The sequence below is a fragment of the Danio aesculapii genome, chromosome 2 (genome assembly GCF_903798145.1).
Source record: "Danio aesculapii chromosome 2, fDanAes4.1, whole genome shotgun sequence".
NCBI lineage: Eukaryota > Metazoa > Chordata > Actinopteri > Cypriniformes > Danionidae > Danio > Danio aesculapii.
The window spans coordinates 2,863,489-2,876,481 of NC_079436.1; the positions used below are offsets into that span (position 1 = coordinate 2,863,489).

At 34.0% G+C, this 12,993-nt stretch overlaps 1 protein-coding gene across 1 annotated transcript in view; it reads left to right on the forward strand.

The window, feature by feature from the left end:
- Positions 1-177: 177 nt before the first annotated feature.
- thoc1 (THO complex 1) overlaps positions 178-12,993 on the forward strand; it is an 18,871-nt gene continuing 6,055 nt past the window's right edge. The window contains exons 1-15 of the mRNA XM_056470813.1: positions 178-261; positions 1,289-1,362; positions 2,553-2,613; positions 2,730-2,799; positions 3,795-3,913; positions 6,041-6,089; positions 6,417-6,512; positions 6,593-6,675; positions 6,803-6,876; positions 8,451-8,559; positions 8,645-8,779; positions 8,875-8,975; positions 9,053-9,119; positions 9,203-9,253; positions 11,688-11,758. Of these exons, the coding sequence (XP_056326788.1) occupies positions 211-261; positions 1,289-1,362; positions 2,553-2,613; positions 2,730-2,799; positions 3,795-3,913; positions 6,041-6,089; positions 6,417-6,512; positions 6,593-6,675; positions 6,803-6,876; positions 8,451-8,559; positions 8,645-8,779; positions 8,875-8,975; positions 9,053-9,119; positions 9,203-9,253; positions 11,688-11,758 (1,211 nt within the window). The 5' untranslated portion in view covers positions 178-210. The remainder of the gene's footprint in view (positions 262-1,288; positions 1,363-2,552; positions 2,614-2,729; positions 2,800-3,794; positions 3,914-6,040; positions 6,090-6,416; positions 6,513-6,592; positions 6,676-6,802; positions 6,877-8,450; positions 8,560-8,644; positions 8,780-8,874; positions 8,976-9,052; positions 9,120-9,202; positions 9,254-11,687; positions 11,759-12,993) is intronic.

Below are 12,993 nucleotides of genomic sequence, written 5' to 3' on the forward strand. Positions count from 1 at the left end.
TCTAACTGGCACTGCTGCTTACACCGGGATGCGTTTTATCGCTTCATTATTATTCATGTCCATGCGCTGGAACTAGGAAAGGAAAAATACAGCAAAATAAAAATGTAAAAAACATAAGTGCACAGCCGTCCAGCAGGTGGAGATGCTCAAATATACAGAAGAAGAAGAACCGGAAGTGGAACTCGAGAGACGGACAAAGCGCCAGTAAACATGTCTCCTCCGTCTCACTTCGACTTCATTGAAGCCAGAGATAAATTTACGGTAAATTATCTATCAATGAGCTTTTTTCGTTGCCAGACTATTTTAATATGTGGTTTGTTTTCTATTTAATCAGATAAGCCGTTTCTCCGACATCGAATGTTGTTATATTAGTTCTGTCTCTCCCATAATATGTACGATATCTTAAAGAGATAGTTCACCCAAAAATGAAATTCTGTAATCATTTACTTATCGTTTACTTGTTTAAAAGCTGTCTGACTTCCGCTCTTCTGTTTAAACCCAAACAAGATGTTTTGAAGAAAGCTGGAAACCGGTAACCATTGACTTCCACAGTATTAGTTTTTCCTACTATGAAAGTCAATGGTTACAGGTTTTCAGCATTCTTCAAAATATGTAATTATATATGTTATTTATGTTTGTAACCACTTGAGGGAGAGTAAATAGTGAGCAAATTGTTATTTTTGAGTCAACTATACCTTTATTAACATTACATCGATCTGTTATTCTGTTTCATATAGTATATTATATTTAAAACGTCATTTAGCATATTGGGGTAAAGTTGGTTTTATAATCGCACATTCATACATTCTCCTTTTATAATATAAAAAAGGCTATAAATAGAATAGAAATGTATTCTTTGCCCATTTTAAGTAGGGAAATCATATTAGCAGCCAATGACTTTCAAAGTACAACATTGTTCACAGTCATTTAAATAGTGCTGATGTTGTGGTGATGACATGCATGCGATTTCAGACTAAATATTCAAAATAGCGTGGTAAACAATATAGGGACTTTGTTCAAAAATGAACGAATGTAAACCAACTTTACCTCAATATTTAGCATTTACACCGCAATTTCCTATTGGATGTTATAACAATACATTACTGCATTATTTGGATCACATGTTTTTTTTAATATTTGTACCAAGCAAGCACTTTGATTGTTTGTTAAAAGTTGTTTTTGAATGATTATGCCTAATTACTTTGTCTTTCTGCTTTTCCTGTGTTATCTGTTTCATCTGAAGTCCTTCTGAAATCTTTTTTTTTTATTGTATGTTTTTTTTATTCAGGTTGCCACTAAAAATGCGGTTGATATCAGGAACTGTAAGCCTCTAACCACTGCTTTCAGTCATCTTCCTGGAAAGTAATTCTTGCTTTTTATCATCGTTATCATGTTTTATTCATAGTTGTGTGCAGCAGGGATTCGTTTATAATGTGCTTTTATATAGTGTTGTCATGATACTGGTATTCGATACCAATCGGTACTAAAATTTTATAAATATCTATTTCCCGTTAACGTTTAGTGCTGTTGAGCGCGTTCTTAAACAGCGCTAATTTACCATAAATTTCACAGTGACACGGTATTGTGCTCACTGCCATAGAATTTCTGAATGTCTGTGTAAAAAACAACAACTTTTTTCCCCTTTGAAAACAATCTATTTTATTTTTTGAAAGATTTATAATAGTTTTGGAACAGTAAACATGTCAGGCTGTATAATTCTAACGAATCATTGACTTCTGCTTCTGTCAAAAACACTGATTTCTTTACAATTTAAAAGGGGATCTTTGGATATCTTTTCTGCTGGAAATACTGTAGTCCAACCACCTCCCCCGCCAGGAACTTTATTACAGAAAATTGTGGCAGTTTTAAACCTTGACTTTTCCGAACCGTGGTATACCTTGAAAACGGTTATCACCTCATGCCTAGGGGCAAATGCCTGTGTGTCAGTATAGTGGCAGATTCAAAAACAAGACTAACACCTTCTGCTAATGAGGGAGAGATGATCACTAGTGGGCGGGGCTTTCCCCTCTAATGGTACATACAAAGGGGGAATGTAAATCAAAGTGTTTCTGCAGACTGTTTTTATCAAGTCTGATTATAAAAAAATTATAATACTGACACTGATTTTAAAATAAATGAATGCCAACATCAACAGCCTGAGGTATCAAGACATTTGTGCTGCCCATTACATTACAACCCAAAGGAGAGGGTGAATTCTTCAGCAGGATAGCGCTCCTTCTCATACTTCAACCTCCACAGCAAAATTCCTGAAAGCAAAGAAGGTCAAGGTGCTCCAGTATTGGCCAGCCCAGTCACCAGACATGAACATTATTGAGCATAAGCATTTTTATAATTAGAAGCTGTTTATGTTCACACAACTGTGTTTAAACCCCTTATAAAATCGATTTTTGCATAATAGGTGCTCTTTAAAGGGTGTTAAATTCAGGTTAAATTTGTGGCTTTGGATAGAAGCATAATTATTGATGAATTATTGTAAATTAATATATACTTGTAGACACATCTGTTTAATTTCATTACATTTTCCTCCCCAGTGAAACAGAGAAAAAGGCCACACTTGATCAAGCTCTGCGTGGAGTTCTGGAAGAGCAGATAGTGAGTCCACAGCTTCCTCATGAATATTACCTTCATTTAAAAACATTGGCGTACTTGTAGTTTTTTGTTTGTTTGTTTTTTGCGTACAAGTGAGATGACTGTATTTTGTTTTGCAGGTGAATCAGAAAGTGAATGTTGACGACTTCCTTTCTTTAATCTACATCAGTATTGATGGTGTGACTGAAGGTATGTTTGTTCGTTGATTCCTTAAAAAATTATTACAATATGATGAGTTTCTGTTTTTATGATCAGTTATTATTATGTTGTGGGGCGACACGGTGGCTCAGTGGTTAGCACTGTCGCCTCCCGGCTAGAAGGTCGCTGATTCAAGCCAGGGCCGGGTCAGTTGTCATTTCTGTGTGGAGTTTACATGTTCTCCCCGTGTTGGCGTGGGTTTCCTCAGGGTGCTCCGGTTTCCCCTACAGTCCAAACACGTGCGCTATAGGTGAATTGAATAAACTAAATTGGCCGTAGTGGATAAGTGTGCATGCAAGAGTGTATTGGTGTTTCCCCGTGGGGTTGCAGCTGGAAGGGCATCCCTGATCTGATTAATAAAGGCACTAAGCCAAAAAGAAAATAAATGAATGAATTATTATGTTGTCTTGCTTCATAGTATCATGAGAAAATGTGATCCATTTTACTTTTTGGACTCTTTGATTAACAAGTAGTATTATAAATAAAACAAATACATTTATTTAAGTTCGCTCTTGAGCAATTTATTGTGATGAATAAATGTGAATATTTTTTGATGGTACGTTTAAATGGGATTGTTGTACGAGTTTCCTTAACTGACACAAATAATAATAATAATAATAATAATAATAATAATAATAATAATAATAAATGTTTCTTAAGCAGATCATGATACTAGAACATTTGAAGGATTATGTGACACTAAAGACTAATGATGCTTGAAATTATGCTTGAAAATATAAACTAACTTCAATTTCAGCTTTTTTTTTTTATTCGATTTTAAACTACATTAGATAAAATAGCGTTTATTTTAAATAGCGTTTAACATTTACTGTATTTTTTATTAAATGTAATGCAGCCATTGTGAGCAGAATAAGTTTATTTTTTTAAACTTCAAACTGTGGATTGGTGGTGTAGAGTTGTGAAAACTGATTTGCAGATAGTCGTTTTCGCATTGATTGACTGTGTGTTTAAATATGTGCATAAAGGCATCTGCTCTGCTACCACTCCTTTCCTTCTGCTGGGTGATGTGCTGGATTGTCTGCCTCTGGATCAGTGTGACAAAATCTTCTCCTTTGTCGAAGAAAATGTTTCTACTTGGAAGTCTGTAAGTTTGGATTTTGTACATGTTTTAAGTTATGCTGTAAATTTTTAATTCCTATTTTTGACATCAAGATTTCAAATTTCCACAAATCCTGATTTTTTTCAAAACATTTCATTACAATAGAAGTGAGTCCTACCGGACGATAATCATTATTCTCCTAACAACTGACTTTTTTGGGGAGAGGGATAATGATAGAACTCTTCCACATTGTCGGGACAGTGTGTGTAATAAAAGACTTCTGAAAAATGGGAGACAGCTAGAAGGTCGCTGATTCAAGCCAGGGCTGGGTCAGTTGGCATTTCTGTGTGGAGTTTGCATGTTCTCCCCATTTTGGCGTGGGTTTCCTCCGAGTGCTCCAGTTTCCCCCACAGTCCAAACACATGCGCTATTCACCTTATTCTTCAATGCGGAAGTGCGTGCGTTTTTGCGATTGTTTTAGAACTTCCGATTCAGCTGCCTATGGGAGAAATGACTAGGAATAATAAACGGCAGAAAACGGCCAAACTACTTACTCTACAAACAAGTGTTTGCAATAGAATACAGACAAAGTAGAATAATATAATAAGAAAATATCAGTTTGCAACATCAAGCAGCAAAACGGGCTGTTTTTAACGTTTAAAAGTGAATGGAAGTGAATGAGACCGGAAGTCTCGAGCCAAAATGATTCAAATGGCTGCGCCCACTCGTACGAGGAGAATAAGGTGAATAGGGGAATTGAATAAACTAAATTGGCCGTAGTGTATGTGTGTGCATGCAGGAGTGTATTGGTGTTTCCCAGTGGGCTTGCAGCTGGAAGGACATCCACTGTGTAAAACATATGCCCTGATTAATAAAGGGACTAAGCCAAAAAGAAAATGAATGAATGAATTATGTTGTCTTGCTTCATAGTATCATGAGAAAATGTGATCCATTTTACTTTTAGGTGTCTTTGATTAAACAAAATTCTAATTTAAACCGATTAAACCAAATTTGAAAATAAATTAAATCAATTAAACTGAATTCAAAATTAAATCTAATTAGAATTTAAACCGATTAAACCAAAAGCGAATTTAAAGAAATGAAACCTAACCACTACACTAACCACTACACCACTGTGTATATATATATATATATATATATATATATATATATGTATGTATGTATATGTGTGTATATATATATATATATATGTATATGTGTGTATGTATGTATGTGTGTGTATATATGTGTGTGTGTATATATTTATATGTATGTGTGTATATTTATATATATGTGTGTGTGTATATATTTATTTATATATATATATATGTGTGTATATATTTATTTATATATATATATATATATATGTGTGTGTGTATATATTTATTTATATATATATATGTGTGTGTATATATATAATATATATATATATATATATATATATATATATATAATATATATATATATATATATATATATATATATATATGTGTGTGTGTATATATTTATTTATATATATATATGTGTGTGTATATATATATATATATATATATATATATATATATATATATATATATATATATATATATATATATATATATATATATATATACATATATATATAAATAAATATATATATATATAAATAAATATATACACACACACATATATATATAAATATACACACACATATAAATATATACACACACACATATATACACACACATACATACACACATATACATATATATAATATATATATATATATATATATATATATATATATATATATATATATATATATATATATATATACACACATATACATACATACATACATATATATATATATATACACAGTGGTGTAGTGGTTAGTGTAGTGGTTAGGTTTCATTTCTTTAAATTGGCTTTTGGTTTAATCGGTTTTATATGTGTGTATGTACATACATACATACATAATTTTTTTGGAAGTATAATTTAACATTTTCTAATAACAATGTCATATTCTATATTGTAGTTCGTTAAACTAAATAAAAAGCTAAATTTTAATTGAAAGATGACATTTAAGTAAATGCTTTGTTCAACAATGCTTTGTTTTCATTAGGGTGCTTAACCACTTATTTGCTTTTTGCTGCTATGTTATTTATGTTTGCCTTTGTTTCTTTTTTGCAGAATACATTTTACTCTGCTGGAAAAAATTACTTGTTAAGGATGTGCAATGGTGAGATTGAAATATTATTTATCTTTAAAGTCCGAATCACTTTAAAGCATTTTGAACTTGTCTGCTTTTAGCCATTTCCAAAGGTAGTTGAAAATTGAAATGTTGCAAATAACCAATCAGGAGCGAGTATTCCAGACAGCCATGTAATAAAGATCATAAACAAGGGTTGCAGTTTGTCTGCCTGTTGAAGTCTGATTAATTATTGGGAACTGTAATCAAGAAGGGTTTTTCCTTATGGACTAAACAGAAAGAGGAACTACAGACAAATATAATATTTAACTCACACACATCTTCAGACAGTAGATGATATCCCGTGTTTGTTTGTAGACCTCCTCAGAAGACTCTCTAAATCTCAGAACACAGTGTTTTGCGGACGAATCCAGCTGTTTTTAGCACGTCTCTTCCCCCTGTCAGAAAAATCAGGTATCTGTTTTACATTCGTTATTTATTCAGTAGTTATTTTTTTTAACTAAGCTGCTAATGTTTTTGCTCCTGCGTTACAGGATTAAACCTCCAGAGCCAGTTCAACCTTGATAACATCACAGTGTTCAACAAAAATGAACAGGACAGCACACTGGGACAGCAGGTAACGCAAATGTTCGCTTTCATGTACTTAATACGTTTCTTTTTTGCGAAACGAGAAGATCATCTTGCACCTAAAACTCTTAGGTAATGGTTTCTTCATTAAATGTCAGACTTTTTTTTTTTTTCAGCACACAGAGGTTAAGGAGGAAGGAATGGACGTGGAGGAGGGAGAGATGGGAGATGAAGATGCTCCTGCTCCGTGGTAAAGATATTTTTATTTTTACAACCCATTAGCCTGACTTGGGCTGAGATGATATTCATGGGCATTTTGTCAGTAAAGCCGGTTCTTGTGTTCCTTGCGCATTTAGATGAAGCAGTGTTTAATTCAAATTTGGCTTAATCGCTTTAATTCAAATTAGGTTTAATTCCGTATTTGGCTTAATCGGTTTATATTTGAATTTGGTTTAATCGGTTTAAATTCACATTTGGTGTAAATTCAAATTTGGTTTGACTTAAGTTCAAATCCAGTTTAATTGGTATTATTCGAATTCGGTTTAATCGGTTTGTATTCACATTTGGTATAACCAGTTTAAATTCGAATTTGGTTAAACCGGTTTAAATTTGAATTCGGTTTAATTTGTTTAAATTCGCATTTGGTTTAATTGGTTTAAATTCAAATTTCGTTTAATAGGTAATAATTCGATTTTAATTTAATCGGTTTAAATTTGAATTAGGTTTAATTGGTTTAAATTTGCATTTGGTTTAGTCGGTTCAAATTTGAATTTGGTTTAGCTGGTTTAAATTCTAATTTGGTTTAATTTTGAAATCAGTTTAATTGATTTAAATGTGCATGTGGTCTAATCAGTTTAATTTCGAATTTGGTTTAATCGGTTTAAATTAGAATTTTGTTTAATCGGTTTGAGTTCGAATAAGGTTTAATCGGTTTAAATTTGAATTAGGTTTAATTGGTTTAAACTTGCATTTGGTTTAGTCGGTTCAAATTTGAATTTGGTTTACCTGGTTTAAATTCTAATTTGGTTTAATTTTGAAATCAGTTTAATTGATTTAAATGTGCATGTGGTCTAATCAGTTTAATTTCGAATTTGGTTTAATCGGTTTAAATTAGAATTTTGTTTAATCGGTTTGAGTTCGAATTAGGTTTAATCGGTTTATATTTGAATTCGGTTTAATCTGTTTATATTCGAGTTCTGTTTAATGCATTGGAATTTGGTTTAATCAGTTAAAATTCAAATTCGGTTTAATCGGTTTGAATTCAAATAGTGTTTAATTGGAGTGAATTCAAATTCGGTTAAATCATTTTGTTTTCAAATTCAGTTTAATCTGTTTGTAATTGAATTTGGTTTATTCGGTTTCAAAACAAATTCAGTTTGAATTTAAATTCGGTTTAATCGGTTTTAAATCAAATTCCGTTTAATTGGTTTAAATTCGAATTCAGTTTAATCAGGCCAGTTTTGAATTCGGTTTAATCAGTCTGTTTTCAAATTAGGTTTAATTGGTCCTAATTCGAATTTAATTTAATCACTCATTGATGACATTGAGATAATCATTCTGCGATAATGACCGTTTGCGTCACTTCTCAATGAACTACAGCTGTATTTTTCCTATCAGATAAAAAGTTTGTCAGTTGTGCGCAGAAGGTTTATATCCGCATTTTCAAAATATACGCATCTTGCCATTCCTATTAGGCTTCTTTATGTAATAGTCCAATTGTGCATAAAAATAGGCCATTGGAAACATAGCTAGTCTTGCTTTATACTTAATTTGTGCAGTTATTACACACTTTCTCACAGTCTAATTCAGGTTTTTGTTTTATAGCTCCATTCCTATTGACTACAACTTGTACAGAAAATTCTGGACCCTCCAGGACTATTTCAGAAACCCTGTTCAATGCTACGACAAGTTCTCATGGATGACTTTCATTAAGGTATTTAATCAACTTGAGGAAACAACTGAATAAGGAAAAGGAGTCATCGTGTTTTTAACATCTGCTCCTGGTGTTTTCTGTGCAGTATTCAGATGAGGCGCTAGCTGTCTTCAAGAGCTTTAAACTGGATGACATGCAAGCATCGAAGAAGAAGCTAGAGGAGATGAGAACTTCTGCTGGAGATCATGTCTATTTTGCCAAGTTCCTGACCAGTGAGAAAGTTGGTTCTTCCAGTTTTGTTTCTCATTCTTCAGTTTTTACTCCACTCCACACATTGAACTGTTAACTAAGGATGAATTTCTCATATTTCTCCAGTTGATGGATCTTCAGTTGAGCGACAGCAACTTCAGAAGACACATTCTCCTGCAGTACCTCATCCTCTTCCAGTATCTCAAGGGCCAGGTCAAGTTTAAGAGGTGAGCAAGATGTAAAAAAAAAAAAGAGTTTGCCCTGATTTTCTCAGTTAATGTTTATTTTTCTGCCAATGTTTCAGTTCCAGCTGTGTTTTGAATGACGATCAGTCTTTGTGGATTGAGGACACAACCAAACTAGTCTATCAGGTTAGTTTCGTCCTATCACTGATTGGAGAATTTCTACAAATTAATTATTTATTACACTCTCACCTCCTTTTTTTCAATTGCAGTTACTGAAAGAAATCCCTCCAGATGGGGACAAGTTTGGATCGATGGTTGAGGTAAGTCGCATCTGCTAATTATTCACATGTATGGATTTTACTTTTCTCTTATAGACCTTTTTCTTGGCTGCTGGATGGAGGGCACCTTATGGCTCGTTTCCACTGACTGGTACGGTACAGTTCGGTTTGGTACGGGTCACCTTTATCAGGCTTGCGTTTCCACTAACAAGGGTACCCTTTTGGTGGGCGTGGTGTATGACAGAAAGTTTCAGTCGACGTCATTCTCGCTTGAGGAAATGTCTACAATAAAGCTGTACAGGTCACTTACATATCATATGAGAAGCTCTTCTCACAAAACTGATGCTTTACACACATAAATACTTGAGTATAAATGTTTATTACTAACTTTCCTAAAAACAATTTGATTATAACTGCAGATCAATGATGCGTGCGAAACGGCCTACTGTAACTTCTGTAATTATATTAAATAACTAAATAAATGAACATATATAAACACATACAGCCCCTTACAGTCTCCGATATGTTACGAATTACAGAAGAACTACACACAGCAGACATTTCGTCCGTATTTAGGTTCAAAACAACACAAAATATAGCCTACAGTCAGTGTAAACCTCTCATCTGTGTCTGTAATCCTCAGCAGCACATGTAGCCTCTGTTAGAGAGTAATTCCGTCATTCCCAGTTCATATTAGTCTAAAAGGTGAAGATAATAAGTTAGTTAATCATGGCATTTTGTTCATGTTTGCTGAATAATAATGTGCTCCTTTTTTCCGGCTTCTCCTTTGTTTCTTCACGCTTCACTCTCGTGGTTGTCAGTGTCTGACAGGATCGGGTTTCAAAAGCACATCAATAATCAAGCGCAGGTTATTATCATCAGCTCAAGATGTTTGTTATTTCAGATATAATGTTAGACGCGCGCGAGCGCTAGCAAGAAAGCAAAAGCGCTCACGCCTCAGACTGGCTCGTAAACAACTACGGGGCACAGGGTAAATCTGCTCTTCTTCTTGGCTTTGTGGCTGTTCATCAAGACGACGACAAGGTTTGTTTGAGCCCGGGTCGACCATGGCTTGTTATTGTATGTATATGTCATTCCGCAGTAATGTCTCGGCTCGTCGGCTGTGTATTTCAAACATGGCAGGTTTTTTTATTGGGCCAATAGTGACCAGCGTCTTCCGGTAGAATGCTAAGAACTTCTGTTTACAGCGTTTACAACTGGTAATTTGCGCTCCAAAAATGGGTTTTCGATAGCATTTTGAGTGGATTACGGAGTGTTTTTGTGACACACAACTTTGAAAAGTGTGTATTAAAGCCGTTATAATCTGTCAGATGTGCTTCAAGCGCGTTAGAAAAACGTTCTCCTAGTTTACGTGTCTGCCATCAGAAATACAGTGTGTGTGTGTTTCCCCAGCCTGTCAGCTGTTAGCTCAGCGGCTCTTCAATATACACACACACGCCACACGCACACACACAATACTTCACTGCATTATAGAGCAAACCAGATTACTAGCATGAAACTTAACAGGTGTGTAAGTCATGCAATTTACAAAAATGACCAATAAAAGTCTGTTACTGATACTCTGCTGGCTGATTTGCATGTTCATTCTAATCGCGAGCCATTTATGTTTCATTTAGTGTGTAGTATTTACCATGGTTTGTGTTTTTTCTGTCATTTCAAAATGTCAATTTATTTTCACTTTGTCACACTTATTAAATCAGTGTGTCAGTGGGACAGTAAAGGTGACTTTAGGGATGGTGAGGCTTCATTCAAACAGCAGAAGATGCCGTCTGACAATGAGGGGAAAATGCCTCACAGCGGTTGTTTTCCATCCTATTAGATCACATTTTTTTTTAAATGATCAGTCCAGCAGATGGTGCTGATCGACAACAGTATCAGTTTCAAGAGACTTAGATATGCTTGGTGTATAAAGCAGGTTTGGCATGCTGTCCCGGGAGAGAACCCTGAGCTCGGAGATATTTGAGCCCAGGGCTCCCGCCCGGTCGATAAGCATATCAGGAGATCCGAGAGTCTCGAGAGCTCCCCCTTTAGAAAAGGGAGGAAAAGGAGGAGATGGGGTGGAAGGGGGGATTCTTCCAAATGAAGATAGAGCAGTAGGGAGAAAATGATCCATTTATAGTAAACTAGGATCACTCTGATTGAATTATTACTGATTACAGATGAGCGGCCAGTCGTGCTCAATCATATCACATGCTCCTCTCGAAATTAGTTTATGAAACTTCACTTAAAGAAGTTAAGTGCAGGTAAAATAGATTAAAACTATTGTTTCAAAGCTGTCCAAATGGGACTGTTTATATGCAACAGCTGTCGACCGGAAGTTAGCATTCTCCTTGTGCGCACACGCAAAGCATAATGGGTAATTTTGCATTCCAAGAAAAAGGTCTATAATAAATGCATAAAGAAATACAGCTTTTGACTTCAAGTAATGTTAATTTATTGATTATTTCACCTACAGCACATCCTGAACACAGAGGAAAACTGGAACTCTTGGAAAAATGAAGGCTGCCCGAGCTTTGTAAAGGAGAGGTATTAAACACAACCTCAATTATTGCATTCATGAAACAAGTGTAATGAAGAATCCGGCCCTGTTTACACTGATACGTTTTAGTTTTAATACATATAAGTTTTGCTATGGTTATGCCATCCGTCCACACTACGCTGAAGTTTTCGAGCGCCGAAAACTGAGCTTTTTGAAAACGCTGAAGAGGCCGCTTTCATTTTAAAACACTGCTGCTCTGTGTTAGTGTGGATGGGGGAAAATGGAGACATCTGAAAACGGAGGCAGGGCTGCAGACATTCACCATCTGATTGGGGCTTTTTTCTTAATATTAAGTAGCCTACACACAGTTCAGTCCTGCATCCTCTCCTTGTAAGTTCAGACTTCGCAAGTTTGATATGGAAAACAAACTCCCGAGGACACGTCGGGTAAATCTTTCAAAGGGAACAGCTTAGACTACTTTATAACCTCATTCACATCACCCTGGCTACGTTGTATGCCTTAACAATAAAATGAATACACAATATAAGGATCTGTCTATTTTCACTTTGATATTAACAACTTAAGACACCAAAAATGTCGAGGCGTCATGTAGCTGCATATTTATATCACTCTATGCATATTTATAACAAAACAGAGCCCATAACATCACTGCCTCCTTTCATTTTCATTGAAAATACCAAACACACCCTCTCTTTTGCTGAATATCAGTTTTAATAATCAATAATGGCCATTATAAAAGTATAACATACAATAAGTTTATACATTATAGGAAATAAATGCAAGCAATCAGTCAAATGTGCAGAATCAGTGTATGCGGTTACATAAATTAATATTAACCTATATCAAATCTTCCCACTTAGCCAAAACACATTACCTGAGAACAAGTAATAGATTCAAAAGACCAAAGTCAGGGAGTATGTTGTTAGATATAGACAACAAGATGAATTAAACATCACGTTTAACAACTATAGTGAGATTAGATCCAGCGGTAGATCCTTGATGAACAGTCCGACTTGCACAGCTCTCATCTATATATATCTCATATAATATAATAATGTAATAAAATAATAATATAATATAAAATAATATAATATAATAATGTAATAATATAATATAATATAATAATGTAATAAAATAATAATATAATATAAAATAATATAATATAATAATGTAATAATATAATATAATAATGTAATAATATAATATAATATAATAATGTAATAATATAATATAATATAATAATGTAATAAAATAATAATAT